Source organism: Hippocampus bargibanti, linkage group LG13 (assembly GCF_051943395.1).
Source record: "Hippocampus bargibanti isolate YZ-2025 linkage group LG13, ASM5194339v1, whole genome shotgun sequence".
Lineage (NCBI taxonomy): Eukaryota > Metazoa > Chordata > Actinopteri > Syngnathiformes > Syngnathidae > Hippocampus > Hippocampus bargibanti.
The window spans coordinates 22067841-22094380 of NC_142746.1; the positions used below are offsets into that span (position 1 = coordinate 22067841).

A 26540-nucleotide genomic window follows, 5' to 3' on the forward strand; every position below is an offset into this window, starting at 1 on the left:
CTCTCAAATACACTTTACAGTCACAGACAAGCATAGTTACTATAATAAATAAAATACAATCACAAAATAGAATACAATAAATAAAATACAATTATAAATAGAAACAAGAGATAGAGCTACACAGAAAATGTGATTTTAAATAGGTGGCTTAAATAGCTAAATAAATAAATAGACATCGAAGTAAACAGATAAATAAATACATAAATAAATACACAAATAAATAAAAATAAATAAATACATACATACATAGGCCGGTAGGTAAATAAATAGCTACATAAATAGCTAAATAAATAGCTCAGTAGCTAAATATATGTATAACTAGCTAAATAGCTAGATAAATAAATAGCCACATCAGTAAACCGATAAATAAATAAATAAATACATAAATAAATAAATAAATAAATACATAAATACATAGATACATAAAAAAATATAAATACATAAATACATAGGCCGGTAGGTAAATAAATAGCTACATAAATAGCTAAATAGCTAAATAGCTAAATATATAAATAACTAGCTGATTAGCTAGACAAATAAATAGCTAAATCAGTAAATCGATCAATACATAAATACATAAATCTGATTGTACAAGAGTTATTATTAGCTGATTAAATGAGCCGATTAATCAGTCAGATATTAGTCTAAAATTAATACGCTTACCAGAGTTTTGTCATTTTATTTTTCCTCTCAATTGTCATTTTTTTTAATCATTGCAAAATAATTTAAATATATTATTTACAGGAATCAAATGATTAATCTAAAACATGTTTTTAATTGAATGTTGTTTAATTGACAAAACAATTACCGGATAAATCAATTGTCTACATTTCACGACTTGCATGAATCAAAAAAAAAATATATATATATATATATATATATATATATATATATATATATATATATATATATATATATATATATATATATATATATATATATATATTTTGCACTGTGCATGATCGAAATACCTTTACAAAATAAAAGAAGACAACGCGGTTTGAGATATTGTTCAGTATTTTTGTGCTTTTCCTAAGAACAGACGTGACGCCAATTGCCTTTTGGCATAATTGCCCCTCCAGGAAAAGGGAGTGCGTCGTACCTGCGACACAAACTATATTTTCATATGCAAATAAGAAGTCATCTCCTCCCGTGGCAGGGTTAATGATCGGCTTGGCGTGTGCGTGCTTCCGTCTTAGCGTGACTCATGTTGATTAATGTCGCCAGTCCAACGACTACCACTGCCGTCATGCCAACCCCCCCCAAAAAAATAACAATAATTAGCACCAGCATTTCTGTTAAATGTCAATTGCAAGGCAAACGTAATGAAGTCACACTGCTGGCACTCAAAGGGCTAGCGGGTTTTTAAGCCGCTCTCATTTCAAGCTCATATAACTCCACATCCATATCATTTAGGATGTAACTCTTTTTTTCTGATAAAAGAAGAGAGTATAAAACTTTTAACGCTGAATTGAATGTTGATGTAGTCCTAAAACTCAATATTCTTTGGGTGCTGGAATTCGAGTGACAATGATGAAAACCCTGGCACATGTTTCCACACGTCTGGCAGTGAATGAGTTAATTTATTGTGCGCTGTAGATGTTTTCATTTTCTTGTTGTGCTTGCGACGAGACGAGGACGAGACCAAGTCGAACATTCACTTTCTTTTGTTCAAACCGATGCAATGGAGATGCTGATCAAAGCGTAGTGACTCTCTCCCAACTTTCGATCCGCAAGAAAAAAACAATAATCCATCCCATAATTCATCCATCCAGCTGATGCGTTCATCTATCGATCCATCCTTCCATGGAACCGTCCGTCTCCACCCCCCCCCCCCAAAAAAAAATAAATAAAAATCAACTGCACATCCATCTTCGCGTTAAAAATGTCCGCAAGTGAAAAAAAAAGAAAAACGGTAAGAATGATGCGACCCAAAGAAAGCATTTTTCAGATATGTATAACGGCGGCGCGAAAGGTGTCGGATAGCTTCCAGGAAATGAATGATGGATCCCGATCATTTCACCGGGACCATTTAAGGGTCATTATTCCACCATTATCATCCTTGGCAATGACTGCAGAGCCTTCTTCTTGCCTGTCAGCACACTTCCTGCTCCAATGTGTGTGTATGCGTGTTAGTTCGTGTGCGTGTGTGTGTGTGTGTGTGAGCGTACTTTTTATTATGCGAAAATAAAAATATGGAAAATACATTTTGTACCTTGAAGTGACAGCGATCCTTATGCACGAGCTCAAGGTCTGCCAATCGAGTTCCAGTGCCTTAGACTGTAATAGTTGGAATCCATTTTGTTTTTGGCAGCCATTTTGGTGCATAAAATGCTCATTTGTTTAAGTCATGTTTTGGTCATTCTAGACTTTTTTGGAGGTAACGAACCCAAGCGGTTAATATGCACATTCACCAATCCCCCCGCCCTCTAAATGAGTGAAAAAGAAATACTGTATCGTATTTTCTGGTGGCTCATAAAGTTGGAATCCATTGTTGTTTTGGCAGCCATTTTGGTGCGAAAATGCTCATTTGTTTTAGTCACGTTTTGGTCATTCAAGATTGGTGGTTCTTAACTTTTTTTGAGTTAACGAACTCAAACGGTTAATATGCACATTCACCACCCCCCCCCCCCCCCCCCCCCCCCCCCATGAGTGAAAAAGAAATACCGTATTTTCTGGTGTCTCATGAAGTTGGAATCCATTGTTGTTTTTTGGCAGCCATTTTGGTGCAAAAATTAGTTTTAGTCAGGTTTTGGTCATTTTCGACTGGTGGTTCTTAATTTTTTTGGAGGTAACGAACTCAAGCGGTTAATATGCACATTTTTTTTATGTTTAACTTATTGTTGATGTGAATTCTGTGCTGTAGGGGTTTTAATACAATGCCGTTTTTCATCCTCTGGTTTCTGATGAACTGTCAACCGACTCAATAATGGATGACAAGCCTGCCCTTCAAATCATTCGCCATCATTATTTACCCGAAGATGGACAAACTTGTATTTTTTGGGGGGCGGGGGGGACAATCTGGTCAGATACTGACATATTAATAATACCGAGGATGACATTTTCATTTTTCAAAGATATGTTGGCGCCTTTCGCAGTAGACATCCTGATCCATCCCGAGAGGATGAAAGAGTGAAAAGTAGGAAATAAAAATGTCGGGTGGTCAATTCCGACACCCCATAACCTGCGTTTGCAGTTTTAATCTCGCCTTGTTAACCCACACATATCAATCAAATTCGAAAATGGCCGACTCCCCATTTGGAGCTGACGTTTTGGTAATTTTTTGGGGGGTGAGGAATCAGGGCAGGCCCCCCCCTACCTGCAACTTACGTTGCATTACAACTTCCGCGGAGGAACCTCCTCCTTGCTTCGTGTGATCTCAGCTCAAGTGCAGGAGATCAGCCGGTAATCCTCAGCGGGGACACACAAAGACCCGTCTCCCGTTTTGAAGCACCGTTCAGAACGCCTCGTTGCGCAAGAGATTTTACAGATGGTAACTCAAATAGAAAGAAAGCTAGCTAGCTAGCTAGCTAATAGATAGTTAAGAGATAGCCAGCTAGCTCGCTATCTAATAGATAGCTAGCCAGATAGCTAGGTAGTGAGAGCGAATAGTTAGCAAATAGATAGCCAGCTAGGTGGCGAGTGACAATGACAAAAACCCTGGCACTCAAGTGGACAAGTTTTTGCACATCGTCTGGCAGTCAATGAGTTAAAAAGATGAATCAAAAGGCATGTGACACAAAAAAAAAACGTTTGACGTATCATTTATCGGGCATTGACGATGTTCCGGCTTCCAACGTTAGCAAAATGAAACATGAACTGGATGAAAACAAACAGGCGGGCATTTTGTTTGCGGCGGCCATTTTGTTCGCAGCAGCATCAAATTCCGAATGGCAGTCTCGCTTGTTTTTTTTAAGTTGCGCATATTTTCATCCCGTTCACCAGATGACGAGTTCAGACGAGTTACGAAATGTTAGCGTGATTGACAATAACAATAACAAAAATAAACAACATGGCATCGGCGTCATCGGAATCACACGTGAACAGGTTAGCGTTGTCACTTGCTTGCGACATTCATTTCAACACGGATTGTCAATTCCCATCGTTAAATCTTCATATTTTCTGTAGTACCGTCATAAACAGATTGTAACCACAGACAAGACCTTGAAACACGAACCGTTCTGTCGTTGTTCCTCATTCAGCTTCTATCGTATCAATAGATCCCGAGTCACCTACGACCCAGAACAAAAACCGGTCTGGGGACAAGACTGATTTCGAATACCGCTACACGTTGCCATCGTTTGGCTTCTGCGTCCGTCTCCTGATGAAAACAAACCAGTTTTCCTTTTGTTTATTGTTCCCATTTAGCATGCGAGCTAATGAACCAGGGGATCCTGGCCTTGGTCACCTCCACGGGTTGCGCCGCCGCCAGCGCCCTGCAATCCCTGACCGACGCCATGCACATCCCGCACTTGTTCATCCAGAGGAACAGCGACGGCGTTCCGCGCACCGCCTGCCAGTTCAACCCTAGCCCGGACGGCGAGAGCTATACGCTAGCCGCCAGGCCGCCCGTCCGGATCAGTGACGTCCTGCTGACCATCGTCTCGGAACTGTACTGGCAGAAGTTTATCGTCTTCTACGAGAGTGACTACGGTAAGCTTCGCTTCATTGGATTGGATCGCCGCTGGCCAGACACCAACGCTATGTTCCTTTTAGCTCTTTTAATGAGCTTGCTATTTTGAAACGGTATCCTCGAGCTAGCTTTCCTTGCCGGGTTTTCGATCAGTCTTAAAAAGCCTAGCGTGATGGAACCTTTAAAGTTACTGACGTGCCATCAGAGGCTTTACAAAAACTCGACGTGACTAGACGGAGCCGCCAATTAATGAGAATCGACTACAGACTCGACGAGACTGCCGATATTTGCCGTTCTTCTGTCAACAAGGTTCCAATGTTGATCGTGGAATTGTCATGCTTACTCAATGGAAACGAGACTCGCGTATAAATCATGTATGACTGCGGCCTTTGAACATCTTTTGAGGAGATAGAAGACTCGGAAGCCGTGGTTTATTTTTTTTAAACACAGAACTCAATGAAGGATGCGTTAGCGTGCTGCGCGTTATGTGGCGAAACTCACTTCAATTGATATATTATTCATGCTTGATGTGGAGGAAACGTCTCATTTGTTTTTTGTTTTTAACTACTTCCAAACTTCCACGCAAGACTTGTTACACCGAAGCAGAAGTTGTTGCGAGGAGACCGAGACTCCAACACTGCTAGTCGTTCTTGTTAGCAATCAACATGGAGTCGAAGAAAGATGCTAGGGAGGAGGATATACTGTAGTTCTAAAATCAGGAAATAGTTTGTTCCAAACACTTTTTTTACGGCGCAAAGCAACCCTAGTCGGAGACGTCTGTGCAGGGTCTCAGTCGTACATCAATGAAAAGGTTTCTTCAGCCGTCATCTGTACTTCTTTGAAGGTGTCGGACGTTTCGCTCCTCATCCGAAGAGCTTAGTCAGTGAACCTATGTGGTGCTGGTAGCTCTGGCCCTATATGCCAGACTTCTGCTTTGATAGGTCTCTGCTGGAAGGTTGGATGGAGCTCCTTGAAGCTAGTCTGATTACTTCTTTTGTTCTGTCTGTGTTCTATGACTGGCGCTGATTGCCCCATTCGCTCTGGTATCACCTCATGAGCCTACGTTGTAACGACCTCAGAAGTTTGTTGTAAGCACGATCCAAATTAAATCTCTAACCTAGTCGGAAACCATTCCAATCAAGACCGAATACCTGCCTGAAGATGACGTGCGCTAACCGCGAAGGGCCATTCCGCTAACCTTGTTCAAAACAAATTACGCTAGCAGAATCAGCTCCTGTTGTTATACTTTCAGATTTAATTTGAGGGTACGTCACGGTGCAGCAATTCCGATGACTCCCACTTCTTCGGGGAACATGACTAATGAATAGTCCTCAATCAAACTTTGCTTTTTGCGATTGCGCATCTTTTGCAGTCAGTGACAGTCTGCAGTCGAGGAACACCGACACATCGCCCGTCTTAGATTGAGTCCTTGTTTTTTTTTGGGTGTTTTTGTCTTCGGCATTAAAATGTCCAATCAATTAGATTCGGGTCAAGTGATTGACTTGTCCAAAAGGCTTCGGGTCATTGTCCTGTCGCCGCTTTTGTTCGCCGTCACCTCATCCCATAAATACTATGAACAATTTTGAGTATTCCGACACCCATGCATATCTATAAAGTCCGGGAGGAAACCGCAGTACCCAGAGAGAACCCACACGGCCCCTTTGATTGAGTCACTCTTGTTACTGGGGGTGTGTTTATCTTTGGCATTGAAATGTCCAACCAATCAATCGGATTCGGGTCAGGTGATCAACCTGTCCAAGATGCTTCGGGTCCTCGTCCTGTCGCCACTTTTGTTAGCCGTGAAATCCAAAAAATACTACAAACAATTTCGAGTACTACTTTAACTTACCATGGGTGTTTTTTTTAAATACGGGAGGAAACCGGAGTACCTGAAGAAAATCCAAAGAGACTACAGGAAGAACTAGCAAACCTCACGTGGGAATTCCCGAATCGTGAAAATCGTGAAATTTCTACAAAAGGAAACGCCGATAAAAACATCGATGACCATTAAAATGATTCAAACATATCGCGACATCACGTTTAAACCAAATCGCCGTTAAATCTGACTCCTAACGAGTTACTCTGTAAAGTTCCATCCCATTTCCGGCACACTACAGTTTCTTTCCCGGGTGTATTTGGCAAACAAAGCATCTGGCTTGTCGGGCGGTGCTGTTGAACAACAACAACAAGGATAGCATAGGCGGCGCTTATTAGCATCCGGACGAAAAAGACAAATCAGAGCCTAATTGGATCATCGGTGGCATCATCAAAGACAAGCGTGTCCCAAAAGTGCCTTGTGTAATTCCACACTCTCTTCAATGGAGTTTTTTTGCGCACTCATTATGGCGGCTCGGTGGACCCGACCTTTTCCTTGGCGAAAAAGACAAACGGCCTCGCGCGAACTCTTGATTGGCAAGGCCGCATGTGGGCCAGAACCTTCGACTTTCGAAATTTGGAGGATTGCCATCGCGAATGCTAATGAGCTTTAATAATAATAACAATAATAATAATAATACATTTCATTTATAAGCGCCTTTCAAAACTCTCAAGGTCACTTTACAGTCACCGGATCAGTTTTTCTGTGGGTGAGCAGCAGCAGCCACATGCGGCAGCGTTCACTCGACTTTTATCCGACAATTCAAGTAAAGGACATCATCGTGTCGGCTTTGTTAGTCTGGTGATGTGCTTGATGATGATCAGATTTGTTTGAGGCTTTCAGTCTTCAAACTTGGATGATGGGGGGGGTTGACGGTGGACTGGGGGGTTGGTGGGGGGTTTATTACCCACGCACGCAACTCCCTCTGTGGGAGCAGAGTGACGCTGAATGTAATCAATCTGTATAGCTCATTCATTCCAATCTCCAGCAATACATCAGTTAGCGGGGTGGGGGGAGGCGCAAAAAGCGCTTTCACTGCTTTGCCTCTAGTTCACTTTGTCATTGTAAATTTTCCTACAATGAGTTGGGGGGGGGGGGGGCAGGGGGAGCGCTAGAGGAACACTGGCTAAATGTCTATCCATCTTATCAATCGATCTGCCTGTTGTCAGTCTGTCCAGCTTGCCAGCTAGCTAATTATCTATATATCTAGCTACATATTGAGCTAGCTTGCTAGCGGGAGGGTTAGCTATTTATCTATCTAGCTATCTAACTATCTACCGTATTAATTCGAGTATAACGCGCAAAAATGTTCGACCTAAAAGAGAACTCAAAGTTCGGGTGCGCGTTATAAACGAAGCCTGGGAATAAAAATCTCAAATATATTTAATGCGTTATCGCTTCCAGGAGGGGACAGCATTTTCATGGCTATTCTCGCCCTTCAGTGTCTATCGCTCTTCCTTTTGTCAGTCTGTCCAACTTGCCAGCAAGCTAATTATCTATCTAGCTATGATGTATCTAGCTATCTATCAAGCTAGCTTTCTAGCTAGATAGCTAGCGAGAGGGTTAGCTATCTATCTATCTAGCTTTCTAGCTATGTAGTTATCTACCGTATTTATTCGAGTATAACATGCTAAATTTTCTACCTAAAAAAAGAACTAAGAACTTGCGTGCGCGTTATAAACAAGGCCTGGGAAAAAATTCTCATACGTATTTAATGGTTTATCCCTTCCAGGAGGGGGCAGCATTTCCATGGCTATTCTCACCCTTCAGTATCTATCAATCTCCCATCTGTCAGTCTCCCATTTGTCAGTCTGTTCCCAGGTCCCCATAAAACTACACAAAATATACCTTATTTTATGTATAATAAATGTGGTATGGTATTATAATTAAAGAAATAAACTGTACTGTATAATAAAGTGGTTTTATTGACCTTTGTGATGGTCGTTGATGGCTTGATGGAAAGGAGTGGCCGCTTTCATCAGCATTAAACACTTGATGAGGAACGTAACCTTCTTCTTTCACCATCTTGACGAATGATCCCTGGTGCTTTCTATGCGATAATTTTACCTAGTTCCTCATCAATCGTGTTCTGTTTAGCTGGGTTAATAGCTTTTTGCATCAAGTGTACAGATGGCTTCGTAAACTGAAAAGTTTGTAAGCCAAGGGGTTCGTAAACCGAGCTATCACTGTAAGGCTCATGTGTCACGTCATGCTTGAGCAGGAACAAACGGCGGCAGACTTTTAGACTTTGGATAATCTTTCAGAGAAAACCAGCCCATGGGATCTCTGATATCTTTATTTGGAAGTGGCTAAAAACTGAAAAGTTGTTTCCGATGATCCACTGGTGTGTGTAACCTTCTTAAGAAAGGTTTTACAATGTGTTGATTGAGATTAGGTGCTCTCCTTGACAGCGCAGCTCAAATTCCTTTGGTGCTTAGCCATGTTAGCGCGACAGAGAATTAGCCGGGGATTAGATGCTAGCTTGATTAGATCGCAGCGTTGGGAGGAGACGGAACAGAGGCAAGCCGTTCAGGCGGGCGACAAACTGGAAAGGAAATTTCCCCGCAGGGGCGCCCGAATCGTCTGGAGGTTCGCCGCGGGTGACGCGTGGCGGAAAACAAAACACTCGACAAAAGTTGCGGCGGTAACATTCCGCTGAGTAACTCATCAAAACGTTTTGGGACGCAGCAGGAAAGTCATAACACATCTTGGTTGTCATTTATAAGCGCCTTTCAAAACATCTCAAGGTTACTTTTCAGTCACAGGATAAGTTTTTCAGTGGGTGAGCAGCAGCAGCCACACACGCCGGCGTTCTCTCAACCCGAAAGTCACTCAAATAGATAGAAAGCTAGCTAGCTAATAGATAGCCAATAGATAGCTAATAGATAGCCAACTAGACAGATAGCTAGCTAGCTAGCTATATAACTAATAGATAGCCAGCTAGGTAGCTAGCTAGCTAGCCAGCCAGATAGGTAATAGATAGCAAATAGAAAATAGAAAGCCAGCTAGGGAGCTAGATAACTAGATAGCTATATAATAATTATAATAATAATAATAATAATAATAATAATAATAATGATAATACATTTTATTCATAAGCTCCTTTCCGAACTCTCAAGGACACTTTAAAATCACACAATACTTTTTTTTCTGTGGGTAACTAATAGATAGCCAAAGAGATAGATAGCTTGTCTGCCAGATATCTAATAGATAGCCAGCTAGACAGCTACCTAGCTAGATAGCTATATAACTAATAGATAGCCAGCTAAATAGCTAGCTAGCCAGCCAGATAGCTAATAGATAAGAGCATTCTATTCATCAGTTTCACCAGTGTAAACAAAACAAGTTCATTTAGTCGGAGAGTCTGTTGACACCATGTTTTTCACTTGAGCTATCTAGCTGGCTATTTGGCTAGCTATCTAGCTGGCTACTTAGCTAGCTATATAGCTGACTACCTAGCTACCTATTTGCTATCTATTCACTATGTAACTAGCTAGCTAGCTAGATATTTATTAGTTATCTATTAGCTAGCTAGCTAACTTGAGAAAGGCGCTTAGAAATGAAATGTATTATTATTATTATTAGATAGCTAATAGATAGCAAATAGATAGCCAGTTAGGTAGTTAGCTAGACAGCCAGCTAGGTAGCTACAATTGCAGGGTGACTTTATTTACTCAGACGTGCAACGGGAACGAGAGCGAGAAAGAGGAAAAAAAATAAGCGAAGGCCTTGTTAAAGTCTTCAGTGCGGGTGACCTTCAGCTAAGCGGTTGTTCCCTCAAACTCAAAACCCCGTCAAGGTGTAAAACGAAGAATAACGAACATGAATGACACCCGATGATTGTTTGACACCTTTTCAATCGTATTTTCGAGATAATTGAGGAAACAAAATGGAGGAAAGCACTCGAGTGTGACCGAGGTGCGAAATTCAAAGCGATAAGAGTCAAGTCGTTTTTTATTTTTTGTTCGATGATGCTCGCTGAAGTTTTAATTTGTTTTCTCAAGAGGGAACAACATTGGTAAAAAGCATTTTAAAGGACAACCGACATCACTTTTTTGTTTCCGAACCGACGTCAGAAAAAAACGTTTTATAGCATCTAAAATAGCCAAAACGCAGGCTGATATTTTTAGTCAAATGAAAAACACCAATAAAAAATGACTTCAAATGTCCCAAAACGTCCACAAAATAAGCACGAAAACTGGGGAGATTCAGAAAGTCCCGCCCCCTTGTTCGTGATGTCACGCCACCTTCACAAACTGCCCTGCTCCAGAATCAAAACAATGGCTTCGGAGAGTTCAGATTCACACGTCATATGTATATGTGTGTGTATATATATATATATATATATATATATATATATATATATATATATATATATATATATATATATATATATACAGTATATTTCATATATATTTCTCTAATATAGAAATATATATATATATATGTACATACATATACTCATGTATATGAAAAGATGAATATATGAAATATTCATATATTCATTCCCGTGACTCATACTCGCTTTCCAAATCAACAGTCATTATTCACGTTGACAGTGACGAATGACAATCAATAATTTCGTGAGCTTCCAACAAATGAAAATTTCGAACCGATTATTGGCGATCTCTCACTTGAACTGGAAAAAGAGTCCACTGGTGCATTTTGGCTGCCACTGCTTCCTCTGGACTTTTTTTTACGTTTAAACCAGGTTGTCTCTCATGCATGCGCCACATACGCAGATCTGCGACACAATTAAATAGCACCGCTTATAAATGAAAATATTATTATTATTATTATTATTATTATTTGAATGCGGAGTGATAACTGTTTTGCCTCACAGTGGGAATGCAGTCGCCCTATGTCGTTCCTTATTTTGTATTTATTCATTTCATTTTTTTTAAAGCTGCTCAATGACCTTTTATTCAAATCTGAGGCACTTTTATAACTGTCCAAATAGTGTCTCTTTTGCTTCATAAATAGTCCTTGCAAAAAGAAAACAAATATCCAACACTGTTGCTCATTAAATTTTCGACAGAAAAGGATTATAGAGGGTGCAATTAGACACAATATCATTTCATAAAAATCCATTATTAATGCGTTCCTCTGAGAACTTCATTAACGCCTCAAGTCACATTTCCTGCGAAAGCCGAGCAAGAACGTTGCTTGTGTTCCTTCCCTACTTTTGTTTTTCTGAGAGTGAAATGTGCCCTTTGGCGTCGCCCCTAAAAATACAGTCAGCTGTGATAAAGGTGCCTAATAGTGTCATTCATTATGCACAGTTTACATTTCATTTGAATATTATTTGCTTTTAAATATGTCATATTTCGGGAGGCGAACCATCAAAAACAAATACAATGTTACTCATCCAGTTATGAATATGATTCAAATAGTTCTGAAGAGGAAAGCATCAATGTTTGCAATGGATTCAAGAAGTCCTTCCGTATCAATTGGATCCGTCAGGACTCCGATGTAGCGTCCCAGAAAATGCACAAGATGGCGCCCGAGCTCCGTTGGAAATAACTTGATTTGTCCGCTGGGAATTTGCGTCAACGAGTGTGTGAAGGTATCCCAAAAGGTGGTTGCTGTTGTCTTTCTCCATCAGATATCCGCGGTTTACAGACCTTCATGGACCAAGCCTCTCGACTGGGTCTGGACGTGTCCTTGCAACGGGTGGACCGCAACGTGAGCCGGGTCTTCAACGATCTTTTCAACACGCTGCGCACCGAGGAACTCAACCGCTACCGGGATACTTTACGGCGGGCTGTGCTGCTCATGAGTCCCCGGGGAGCTCAGGTGTTCATCCACCAGGTAGGAGGAGTCTATTTTTGGGGGTTGAAGGTCAACTTTGGTTATGGGAGATTTGCATCAGGTGTGATGCAAAGTTAAATTTGGAATGATGATGGGCAAAAGGCTATTTTAGACAATATCCAAAGTCAAACCCCATAGAATATGCATTTTTGTTTAAGTCATTCACTGGCAGATGATGTGCAAAAAATGTGTCCACTCCAGTGCCAGGGTTTTTGTCATTGTCACTCCAATTGCAGGACTCACAGAATATTGATTTTTTTTTTAGGACTACATAAACATTCAATACAGCTTAAAAAATCTTCGACTCACGTATTTCATCAGTTAATTCCTAAATGATATGGGTCTGGAGTTATATGACTTTGAAATGAGGGTGGCTGTCCAAAATGCAATTCATACCTATAACAACAACAACAACAAACAAACAAATAACAATAATAATAATAATCCATTTAATTTCTAAGCGCCTTTCAAAACTCTCAAGTTTTTCTGAGGGTGAGCAAAGGCAACCACACCCCCCAGCATTCACTCAACCCGGAAGTAACTCAAATAGATAGAAAGTTAGCTAGCTAGCTAATAGATAGCCAACAGATAACTATCTACATAGCTAGCCACCTAGATAGCCATATATCTCATAGATAGCCAGAATCAAAACAATGGCTTCAGATTGGGAGAAGATGCTTTCTTGTTACTCATCCAGTTATGAATATGATTCAAACAGTTCTGAAGAGGAAAGCATAAATGTTTGCCGTCTTGTTGTTGGCGCACAAGCTCGATTCACCATTGCATTATTTATGTTTTTTCCTTCTAATTTCGCCATCAACACAAAGTTTTCAGAGCAAACAAAGTAGCGCAAAATGCATTGTGTGTCGCTTTCTCGGTCAGGGGCGTTCCCTCCGTGACGTCACGTCAGGAATCGCCACCAACTCAAAAACAAGACTTCCTGGATATTCAGCCAGAGTCTTAAAAGCTCAAATCTAGCTAGCTTTATGCGCTGGAATCTTTGTCAAATGCGCTCAGTAGAAGTCATTTGAAGTGATTATACAAATTATGGACGCAACTTGTCCGGAGGTGTCGGCTGTCCTTGAAGTCAATGGAGCGATATAGCAGGACCTGTTTTGGTGACATACTGAGGATAAACAAAACAAGCACTCAGACATCTGGTCACGTTTCTTTTGATTGTTTTTGATGCGTATTCATTGTATCCTTTGATCGCAGAAGACGGGCGCAGAATTTGTCTGACAGATTCTGTCAAAGGGGGCGGGGGGCGGCAGAATTGCAAAACAAGCATGCAATATGCGTCCCGACTTATGTTGGGGACTCAAATAGCCGCAGACGTATTAGCATCCATGTAGCATTAGGCGTGTGTCACACGCGCGTCTCTCCGATGTGACATTTTGATGGAATCCATCCCATCCCATTCGGATGGAGTCGCTTCTCGCAAGGAATTTTGCTTTCATGAATAAACCAGAAAAAAATAGCAGCCATTTTAAAAATGACGTTTCTCGTGTGCGAGCTGAGCCATCAATCAAAATGTGCTTTCAATACGATGATGGCCATTTGCTATGTGGTCCTTTTTTTTACAGGTCCTCTTTCATTTCATTTGCTATGTAAAATGAATGTTAAAAAATGAATCAGTAAAATGAATGAATGAATACAAATAAATAGAAACGAAGTATTATTATTATTATTATTATTAATAATAATAATGATGATAATAGTAATCATGATGATGATAATAATAGTGATGATAGTAACCATATAAGACTAATGATAATAATAGTAATACTAATGATGATAATAATAATAATAATAATAATACTAATTCAAAAATAATAGTAATGATAATAATAGTGATGATTATAATAGTGATGATAATAACAATAATAATACTGATGATGATGATGATGATGATACATACAGTGTAGTAATAATAATAATAATAATCATCATCATCATCATAATAATAATCACAATAATCATAATTATAATGATTAAAAATAATAGTTATGATGATTATAATAATAAATGACAATAATAATAGTGATGATACTACTACTACTACTCCTACTCCTACTACTACTCCTACTAGTACTACTGCGAATAATAATAATAACGATGATGGTGATAGTAATAATCAGACTTAGAAAACCTTTATTTGTCCCACAATAATAATAATAATAATGATAATGATAATGATAATAATAGTGATGATAATAATAAGAATTATATATAATATTATAATAAGAATATTTTAATAATTATAATATATTATTATTATAATAATTATTATTATAATAATAATCATAATCATAAAATGTAATAATGATAATGAGGATAAGAATAATAATAATGATAATAATACCACTATTAATAATGAAAGAGAGATAGCAGTGTTTGTAGTTACTTTGCATTTGTCATGTGTATAAAATAGCCCAGGAGGGGTTAAAAAAAAATCTGACTTGCTTATCCTCGTCCATAATTATGGAAGATATGAAAGCATCCCTCAGTATGTGTACACACGTCCTACTTTTATTCATCACTTGTCTCTTGCTTTCGCTTGCTTTGACACAGATTGGACTTTTTTTCCTTCTTCTGCCTGCTCTTCTTTCTCCTCCAAAGTTGTGTTTAATCTTCCCCGTTGACATTCTTTATCTGGCCACTTATAATTCATACGGCGGCGTCACCGCCTAATAAGTCCCCGCGTCACGTTCAGCGTGGCTTCAGTTCCCAAACTGAGAATACCTTGAGTCATTTGACGGGCTCCTCGTAGCTTTGAGAATGCATCTGATTTTTAGTCATACGTGTTGTCAGAGAGGCCATTTTAGACGTGGAGGGGATCTCAAAGGTGAGACATTTTTTCAATTTCCTAAGGGTTGGTAGTTAGCTAGCGAGGTAGGTAGGTAGCTAGCAAGGTATGTAGGTAGCTAGCGAGGTAGGTAGGTAGCTGGCAAGGTAGGTAAATAGCTAGCGAGGTAGATAGATAGCTAGCGAGGTAGGTAGGTAGCGAGATCGATACATAGCGAGCTAGCTAGCTAGATCGACAAATAAATACACCACAAAAATTAATACACTAAAAAATAAAATACATAAAAAAATTAATGGATAGATACACGAATGGATAAATGAATGAATGAATAAATAAATAAATAAATAAATAAATACATGCCATTGTTATTGTGGGCGATTGATTTTCAGAGATGAGCTCCCTCCTGACTTTTCAGCTCTATCGCGTCCCCTTTACGTCCTCTCCTCAATTTTCATTCATTGCTTCTAGGCACCCCTTAATCCTCATCAAGGTGACTCGATGTCCCACAATGCATCAGGCTTACCAAAGTCATGTTTTTCCCCCTGGCGGACTTTGACTCGGACCTTGACAATTTCAAGTGCTTAACCTGACAGATTAGCATGACATCTTCGTCTCATGTCTTTCTTTACTCGCCCTTTGTTTGTGTCTTCGGCCCCTTAAAGGACAACCGACGTCCCCGGGCAAGTTGTGTCCATAATTTGTAAAATCACTTCAAATGACTTCTACTGAGCGCATTTGACAAAGATTCCAGCGCATAAAGCTAGCTAGATTTGACCTTTTAAGACTCGCGCTGAATATTCAGGAAGTTTTGTTTTCGAGTTGGTGACGATTCCTGACGTGACGTCACGAAGGGAACACCCCTGACCGACAAAGCGACACACAATGCATTTTGGGTACTGGTCTGAAAACTTCACGTTGATCTGTGTTGATGGTGAAATTACAGTAAAGTCTCGTTATATCGATATCGGATATAGCGATAGTCCCGGTTATATTGATACTATTTCTATGCACGCACGGAGAAAATTACATGCGCGCAGGGTCGGATATATCGATAGTCCCGGTTATATCGATATTTTTTCGGACTCCCTTGAATATCGATATAACGAGACTTTACTGTAGAAGGAAAAAACATCAATAACGCGATGGTGAATCGTTGTGTGTTGCACCAAGACTACTATTTGATACTAGTTCCCAGGGGACAAATCAGCCCATTTCCAACGGAGCTTGGGCGTCATCTTGTGCATTTTCTGGCCGCCACATTGGAGTCCAGACGCCTCAAAATGAGACGGAATGACTTCTTTCATCGATGGCAAACATTTATGCTTTCCTCTTCAGAACTATTTGAATGAATCATATTCATAACTGGATGAGTAACAAGAAAGCATCTTCTCCAAATCTGAAGCCATTGTTTTGATTCTCGAGCAAGGCGAGACGTCCTGGCGTGACGTCACGAACAAGGGGGCGGGACCTTCTGGAACTCGCCATTTCCGGGGTCATTTTGAAGTAGTTTTGGGACACTTGAAGTCATTTTTATTGGTGCTTTGTATTTGACTAAAAGTATCAGACTGCGTCATTTTGGCTATTTTAGATGCTATAAAACATTTTTCTGGTGTCAGTTAGGAAACAAAAAAAATGGTGTTGGTTGTCCTTTAAGATGGGATGTGGGGGAGGGGGGGGACGCCAGCCAGACACTTGCCACATCGCCTTTCCTCTCACATGGGGCCATGAGGCGGGGGGGCATCTGGTGTCAGCTCAGTCCTGCCTGGCTTCTCGACACCTGACGCCTTTGCGCCCCTCATGCGAGGCGACCTCTCCGCCGAGTCACGCCGACCTCTCCCTGGGGCGGCAAAGTGGCATTTTCAAGCTCTGCGGCCATGTTTTCCCATCCTTGGCTGGTTGGTGAAATCACTTAGCTCTTACTGTAGGTGCAAAAGGAAAAAGAAAGAAAAAAAATACATGACAGATTTGATGAGATACTAAAGTCATTTGGCACTTAGCATTGCAAGTGAGCTGACGGGGAGGGGGGGGGAATTATTGCTATTCATATTTTCTCCAGCAGCAATTATAATGCTTTGGCAAATTGGTGGTTTGAAATGCAGACGGGAATAGCAAACCCTACACGTATAATATCAGAATCAGAATCAGAATCATCTTTATGCTCTACAAATCTTTCCAGAAGGTGATTCGACAAAGTACTAACAGTAATTCCCGTATTATCATTAATAAATAAATAAATAGACAAATAAATGAATAGATAAAACATAAATAAATGCAAAAATAATAAATTGAATAAATAAATAAATAGGTTGGTAAATGAATGGATACATTAATTAATGAATTAATACATAAATGAATACACGAGTAGATCAATGGATAAATAGATGTATTTATGTAAATAAATACATAAATAAATAAATAAACAAACATGTAAGTACGAAAATAAATAAATAATACATAATCTAAATAAATACATAAATAAATATACATCAATAAATACATACATCCATAAATACATAAATATATAAATGCATACACAAATAAATACATAAATCAATACATAAATACATATAGACATAAATACATCAATACATAAATAAATGAATGAATAAATAACACATACTGTAAATCCCAAACCAGTAAAATCTTCGTAAACATTGGCATACTTCTGGCATCTTTCAATGTAACAGAACAAAAAAAAACGTGAATCGGGAGGCTACCAGATACTCCTTGACCCCCTCCCCAAAAAAAAAAAAAAAAAAAAAAAGATGCCTATTTTGGGGTCTTCGGGGCACCTTGAACTGAGAAAAGGAGCTGGACTTTGTCTGACTGTAGCTTTGTCTAAAAGAAAATAAATGCATGGCCGCCATCTTGCGGCCATGCATTAGGCAATTGCAAACGTTTTTTTGTTTTTTTTTCGAGTATGTTTTCGTAATGGCATAAAATCGTGCAGGTGTACCTTAAGAAATGACCATTCGGACCAAAATGTTGGTACAGTCCAACCAGCGAACCGGCCGGCCGGAAGCAGTCTGCCGATGTTTTACTTTCTCTCGACTTTTATGGAGTTCCGCGGCTAGCGCTCGTTTGTCACCGAGCGACTTTATGAGCCATCTTGGCCAGCAGGGCCCATCGCCATCCCAGCCGTATTTCTCTTCGAGGAATTGAGACACGCCATCACTAAGAAAATATCACAGCCAACTCATTGTAAACGCTTTAAGGAGGTTCTTCGGGGTTTTACGAACAATTTCCCTTTTTTCATACTTGGGTGCCGATAAAGCGCTGACCATGGCCTATGGCAATATTTTTTTTACTTTTCCACAAGGGGGCAGCGTTTCCCCTTTTTTCCATGTTAGCGCTTTGTTCCAGCTTCAGCTGTTGTTAAAGCGCTATATAAATCCATATGTATGGATAGCATTGTATTATGGACACCCTCATTTCAAGCTCATATAACTCCGGATCCATATCATTTAGGAATTAACTCTTTTTTTCCGGATGAAAGAAGCCAGTATAAGCCTTAGACTCCATGTCGTCCATGTTAGCACTTTGTTACAGTTCGAGCTGTTGTTAAAGCGCTATATAAATATACGTATATGTATTGTATTGTATTTTGTACAGGTGCCCCCATTTCAAGCTCATATAACTCCAGACCCATATCATTTAGGAATTAAACCTTTTGTTCTGATGAAAGAAGAGAGTCTAAGGTTTCTAACACTGTATTGAATGTTTACGTAGTCCTAAAAGTCAATATTCTGTGGGTCTTGGAATTCAATTGACAATGACAAAAACCCTGGCACTGGATTGGACACATTTTGGCACATCGTCTGCCAGTGAATGAGTTAAAAAGCAATATTGTATGATGGAGGATTCAATTGAAATTTCGGCTTTTTTAATTTATTTGCTACCGCATCGCAATGTTGTGGAAGAGCCAAACCGAAGTTTAAAAATCAGCACGAGCAATAAAGTTTATAGGCGTCACATCAGCCGCGAGCTTATAACGGCGTTGCCCTCGTCAAATAAAAACGTAAATAAATGCATTCATCTCTATGACAATAAACGGCGTCTGATTGATGACACGTACGGTAAATGCGCAGGCGTTTTTCGGGTTTGTTGCCAAAATAACGGCAACTGAACCAGGAAGTCGCATTGACGACTGTTAGCTTCCAATTGTATGACGGCAACTTTACGAAATTTTAATCTGACAACGAGGCAGAAAAATAACGGGAATCGGTCAGAAATCGGAAATAATGCAACTAAACATTGAACTTTTCGACACACTATCAATAATAATAATCATCATCATCATCATCATCATCATCATCATCATAATAATAGTGATGATAATGGTAATAATAATAATAATAATAATAATGATAATAATGGTAATAATAATAATAATGAATAAATACGTAAATAAATATGTAAATATGCAAATATAATGGACTTTTATAAACAAAAAATAACATACATTTTTTATAATAATAATAATAATAATAATAATAATAATGATACTGATGATATGATGATGATGATGATCATAATAATAATAATAACAATAATAATACATTTAATTGCTAAGCGCCTTTCAAAAAATTTATCCTGTTACCTTGACAGTTTTGAAAGACACAATAAAATGTGTTATACTTATTATTATTATGATTATGATTATTATTATTATTGATGAGAAGGTTTCTTCAGCCGTCATCTGTACTTTATTGAAGGTGTTGGACGTTTCGCCTCCTATCCAAGAGGCTTTGTCAGCGAACTATTATTATTATTATTATTATTATTTATTATTATTATTATTTTCAAGCTCAGATAACTCCAGACTCATATAATTTGGGAATTAACTATTTTTTTCTGATCAAAATAAAGAGTCTAAGGTTTGTAACACCGAATGGAAGGTTTACGTAGTCCTAACACTCAACATTCTGTCGTTCCTTGAATTCAAGTGACAATGACAAAAACCCTGGCACTGGAGTGGACACATTTTTTTGGCCGTGTGGCAGTGAATGAGTTAAAAGTGACCCCACCCCTCACCCCGGTTTGTTCCCCCGTTGTAAATAGAACAGGCACGCTGTTGCCAGTCCGTTTCAAAAACCTGACGAGTCAGCGCGGTAGGTCAGACCGCCGTGGCGCTCCGGCCGAGAGGTGAGGGTGGAGGGCTATGTGGAGTTTATCTCCCTGCTCGAGACCCCCCCCCTCCCCTCCCCCGCCTCCCCCCAATTCCATTTCCCCCTCCCAATAGCAGCATGACAAATGGAGGCTGTCAGCAGATGATCTATCGTCGTCCTACATCTCATCCTCTTCGAACCCTCCCACCGTCCCGCCCCCGTTCATTGTTTCTCTTTCCCCCCCGCTGTCCCCTTTTACAGGACATTTTTTTTTGTCCTAATGGCTTCCTTCTTTCTCTCTTGACTATCTCTTCGCCCTTGTCTTTACTGTTCGTTAACCCCGCCCCCCCTGCTTTTGTCATTGTCTCCGTTTCTCTTTAACCTCTCGGCGATATTCCCGATGCCTTGCTAAGGGTGTGTCGGTGCGTCTCTCGGCACCTTGAAGTACGTCGCGGCATTATCACTGAGTCTTTGGATTGATTAGATTAGATTAGATTAAATTAGCCTTTATTAGTCTCACAGGGGAGAAATTGACATTTCACAGCAGCAATGTGATGAAATTAAGAAGAAAGGAAAAGAAGAAGTAGAAAAACAAAATACAGGAGTCTGTCGGTCGATCTGTCGGTCGATCTGTCGGTCTGTCTGTCTGTCAGTCTAATGGTCTGTCTGTCGGTCTGTCTGTCGATCTGTCGAGCTATCAATCTACCTAGATAGCTATCAATGCACCTAGCTAGCTATCAATCTACCTAGCTAGACAGGTAGATATGCATACAAACATACAATACAGTAAAGTCTCGTTATATTGATATCGGTTATATCGATAGTACCGCTTATTACGATACTATTTCTATGAACGCAAGGAGAAAATTACATGCGCGCAGGATCGGATATATCGATAGTCCGGTTATATCGATATTTTTTCAGACTCCCGAGGATATCGATATAACCAGACTTTACTGTATTTTGGTGCTTCAAAGGTCTGAACATATGACGGTGGAAAGAGCTTGTGAATATGTATGTGCACACATTTAATTGTACTGCATATGAATGCATCACGCTAACAACATGCTACCTGCAACATTGACATTTATATGCTCCACTGGGGCGCTGAAGCATTTTAATGGAACATTTTATCAAGAGCATTTTCTTCCTAGCATCGTGGTGGATGCAACATACTAGGGGGAGAAAAAAAACACAATTTGGGGTACTTGTTTTTCATGTGGTTGGCTTTGCAATTATCCGCGTAATACCCTTTATATATATATATATATATTTTAAGACTGTATCAGAGAATAGGAAAAACGCGCTTAGTGAGCGAGCTCCCTGACAGTGTTGTGGCTTAGGTATAATTGCATGTCATGCGATGCTTCGGGGAGACAAATATGCGCCGCTGTGGAGAAGCAGCAAGTGTTTTTTTGTTTGTTTTTTTGGCGAACCTTTTAGGATATTCGAATTTAACGACACGGTGGAAAAAAGAAATGAGTACGCTCAACGCGCTAGCGAAACTGAGAATGAAGCCACAAACTCCATGAGCGAAGAACAGGCGCTTACATCCACAAGAACAAGTTGTGGGATAACTGAGGGGAACAGAGTACTCTATATCTATATCTATATCTATATCTATATCTATATCAGATCAATACAGATCAATAGAGAGAGAGACAGAGACAGCGAGATAGCTAGCGACATAGCTAATGAGATGACAAGATAGATAGCGAGATAGCGAGGGCAAGATAGCAAGAGAGCTAGCTAGCGAGAGAGCTAGCTAATGAGATAAGAAGATAGCTAGCGAAATAGCGAAAGCGCTAGCTTGCAAGAGAGCTATCTGGCGAGATAGCCATCTTGTTATCTTATTAGCTATCTCGCTATCTTGAGCTCAAGAGACCTAGCGAGAGAGCTAGCTGGCAAAAGAGCGAGCTAGAGAGAGAGCTAGATAGCGAGAGAGCTAGCTGGCGAGATAGCTAATTCTCAAGTGGATTTGCCTCAAACAGACTTAACAGATGGACAAAATGAAAAGTCGCGTTTTATTTTCATCTCTCCTTCGAAAGCGACGGCGTCATTGTCATGCCACTTCTCCTCTCATCATCTCCATATTTTAGCTTCAAGCTAACTGCGCTCTCTCTCTCTCTCGTGGCTCGGTTTCAACTGTGATTCGTGCGCAACCAAAAATACTCCCCCGTGTCACACCGAAGGGCACCAAAGCTCGCTTTTATCACTCGGTGAGGGAGGGGCGCCACCTCCGCCGCTCGATTCACGGCGGATTTTGTCCCAAATTATTCAATTAGCCGTTTCAGCCGCCAACAACACTTGAAATGTGTTGTTTTGAGAAGAAGGCGTGAACCACTGAGGGGAGCCAAAGTAGAGCCTTTGTAACTCCATTGTTTTGCATGTGGAGTTTTAAAAAGAAATCCCTCACTGCTTTTTTTTTTTTGCAGTAAATCCCAAAGAGCACTCTTGGTGAGAATCAGCGTGAATGCTAATTTGTTAACCAGCTCGGTTGGAGGTACTCTCACGTCAACCTCCGCCGGGATATTATATCACCACCCACTCACTCTTCACTCGCGAATTCTGCCTACTCGCCCATAACGTCTCGGAGCTTCCCCACCCTGAAGTCTTAACGTTGGCGCCCGTTGCCGGTCCCCAAACTATGGAATGACATCCCAGTAGTACTCAGTCGACAAACCCTAAAATATCCCTCCAGATTGTAGCCACTATTAGCAAAATTACACACAGGGAGGATCAAGATGAAATTTTGGACCTCACGATCGTGACATATTCTCCAAATGTTTGTATGTAGTTACAAAAACGTTTATAGCATGCTCATGCTAGCTCATCTGAAATCCCGAGGATGCATTGCAGTATGCAGTGCTGTATTTATTTTTATTAGCACTCTTTATTCTCGATGTGCGTTTGTTAACTATAGTCTCTACCCTAAACGGTACAAATTACAAGGGGCCTAACATTGTACCCTATCCAAGGAGTATAGTAGGTGTACCGTTGAGAATGACAAGCCATTGAACCCATCCAACCATCCATTATTTACCGCTTATCCGAGGTCGCGTCGCTGGATCAGCCGCTTCAGTGGGGAAACCCAGACTTCCCTCTCCCCAGCCACTTTGTCCAGCTCTTCTTGGTGGATCCCGAGGCGTTCCTAGACCAGCTGGATGACATAGTCTCTCCAGCGGGTCCTGGGGTCGTCCCCGGGGTCTTCTGCCAGTGGGGCATACCCGGAACACCTCACTAGGGAGGCGTCCAGGAGGGATCCTAAGAGGATGCCCGAACCACCTCATCTGGAGGAGAAGCAACTTGACTCTGAGCCCCTTCCGGATGGCCGAACTTCTCACCTTATCTCTAAGAGAGTCCAGACACCCCACGGAGAAAGCTAATTTGGGCCGCTTGTATCCGTGATCTCGTTATTTCGGTCAGGACCCGTCGCTCTTGACCATAGATGAGCATTGGGACGTACAGATGAGAGTTGGGACGTAGATCGACCGGTAAATTGAGAGTTTCGACTCAGCTCCTTCTTCACCACGACAGATCGGTACAAAGTCTGCATCAAAGCAGATGCCGCACCCATCCGCCATTGAACCCTTAAAGGGACATATTTAGCCACCATTTTTCTAACGCCGTATGTCCCGTGGTAGCAGTCGATGCATGCGGGCTAGCTCCAGCGCGACATTTGACGTCTGTTGTGTGATTTTACCTCCGAGCAGATGATAAAAAGTGATCGTGTTTAAGGGTCCGCCAGCTGCCACGCCGGTCGTAAAAGAGACATTTAGTGCTTCGCTACAGTCAAAATGTGGACATACCCGACAGAGCATGCACTGTAATCACAGCTACAAAAGCCGGCGGGTAAAACACGTACACAAAAACATTGGCATTTCAAATCAGGGCCAACAAGAGCGGCATGTTTTGCTGCCCTTTTCCGCTTTCCAAAGACATTTCTGCAAAGCGTTTGTGTTTTGCTGGAGATTTTGACAAGATTTTCAACGTAAACCAAAACACAGTTGCGCTCATTCAACTGACTTTGTTGTCTGTTCCATTCAACCTCTCAGCGGCGCAGTGCGGCCATCAAGTAAACTTCAATCAAAGCGATTGTGGTGCGCCTCAAGTCCCCCGTGGTCTCTCGCCACTCCTTGGTAGAAGCTCATAATAGCCGAGTGGAAATTGTTGTTATGATGGCCTATGCCTCCCATCGTCTGTAAAGTTCATTTCGGATCGTTGTCCTGGCGTAAAGGTTTCAGCTCTTGTGTTTGGAAAACTGTACCACTTGTGTCTCAACAATCGTAATTGCCACATTAGAAATAAGATCATACGGTGCAATTTGAATGAGATCGAACTGATGATCATCTGAGAACCTTTCGGTCAATCCTAAAATTCTGTTGTAGCGAGTATTAATAGAGCAAGAACTACTAGTTCATGTTGATTTTGTACTTGTGTTCAATGTCTGTTCTTGGGACTCAACAGCTTTTTTAATCTGCGCTACGTTGGATGCTCCAAATTGACAGGAAGAAGTTTCGCTAGACTTTTGTCTCCAGTAGAACTGATAATCGTAATGGTCTTCTGACTGGACACCCTCAGATGAGGTTCAGAGTTTTTAAAACTGGTTTTTGCCCCAATACTTATGATGAAGCAGCTTTATTTATTTATTTATTTATTTATTTATTTATTTATTTATTTTATTTATTTATTTATTTATTTATTTATTAATCAATTTATTAATTCCATGACTGTAAAGTGTCCTTGAGAGTTTTGAAAGGCGCTTAGAAATTAAACGTTTTATTTATTTATTTATTTGTTTGTTTATCTATTAATCCATGTATTCATTTATTCATTTAGTCATTTAGTCATTAATTCATGTATTTATTTATTTGTTTATTTATGTCTCTATTTGTGTTTATTGCGGCACGTTGAGAATAAACAAAATTAATTACAGTCATTTGACAGCGTCATGATGAAGTGTTACCTCCGCGATTCAAAACACAACTGATACGATTAATTTGTCCTTATGGGGGGTTTGCTTTTCTCTTCATTGACCATAAAGAACCAGGCAGGGCGACGGGGAGGGGGGGGGGGGGGGAGGTGCAGTCATTTCAACCAGACTGTGACAAGCAAGCTGATTAATGAGATTAAATTCTTTAATCGTTTGTGGATTTTCAACAAAGACTTTGAAAAGCCATCTGTTCAGACTCTGCTGAATTATTTACAACTGGATTGAAATGGTTGTTTCTTTCCGAATGGCTTTCGAGCTCCCAAATTCATTTTGATCTGATCATTCGAGTTAAGCGTCACTGGTAGGAAGTCATTAGTTGAAGTGGACGGATTCGGCTCCGATCCTGACCTAGCTGTGTTGACGCTTCAACTAAGATTTCTTTATGGTCCAAATCTCGGCCAGGGTTGGCGCTGAAACCAGGATTTCTCCATGGACCAAAACTGGGCCAATGTCCAGGCTCACGTCATGTCGTAGAATATCCCATCAAATGTCGCCTACTTGCTAAAAACGGGATTCCGACATCTCAGGGCCCTTGTTAGGGTTTCACAGATGAGTTTTTAGGGAGTTTTTCCTTGTCCTCGTGTGCCTTGAGGTTTTTTTGCCAACAGTTAGCCACCTGAAGCCCTTTCAGATCTCGATGAAGGGTCTTAGATACAAATGTGACTTGAGAGGTGTTCACGGTCCCAAAACTGGTTCAAGATTGGCGCTGCAACCAAGATTTCTTCCTGGACCAAAACTGGGCTCAGACTCCAGTCAATATCCCGTCTAATGTTGCCTGCTTGCTAAAAACGGAATTTTCCCCACCTCTGGCCCTTTCTTGAGGTTTCACAGATATCCTTGCCTCCGTGAGCGTTTAGGTTTTGTTTGTCAACTGTGGGCCACCTGAAGCCCTTTGAGATCTCCATGAAGGGTCGTAGATCAAAATGTGACTTGACAGGTGTTCATAGTCCCAAAACCGGGCCAGGGTTGGCACTGCAACCAAAATTTCTTCCTGGATCAAAACTGTGCCAGGGTTCAGACTCAAGTCTACTTGCTAAAAACTGGATTTTCCGCATCTCCCCCATCCCTTTCTTGGGGTTTCACAGATGAGTTTTTGGGGAGTATTTTCCTTGGCCTCATGTGCGTTTAGGTTTTTTGCCAACTGTTAGCCACCTGAAGCCCTTTGAGATCTCGATGAAGGGTCGTAGATCAAAATATGACTTGACAGGTGTTACCTTGTCCGTCCAAGGACTGAAGGAAGCGGTGATAGGCAAGTGAACGAATGTGGATGATGATGTACACCTCCGTTCAAGCATGCCGCATAGCTTGGCGGG

At 40.6% G+C, this 26540-nt stretch overlaps 1 protein-coding gene across 4 annotated transcripts in view; it reads left to right on the forward strand.

Moving 5' to 3' along the window:
• grid1a (glutamate receptor, ionotropic, delta 1a) overlaps positions 1-26540 on the forward strand; it is a 171819-nt gene that overhangs the window by 96157 nt on the left and 49122 nt on the right. For all 4 annotated transcript variants that reach the window (XM_089012306.1, XM_089012304.1, XM_089012303.1 and 1 more), the window contains 2 exons: positions 4369-4653; positions 12115-12320. In XM_089012306.1, coding sequence (XP_088868432.1) covers positions 4380-4653; positions 12115-12320 — 480 coding nt within the window. In that variant the 5' untranslated portion in view covers positions 4369-4379. The remainder of the gene's footprint in view (positions 1-4368; positions 4654-12114; positions 12321-26540) is intronic.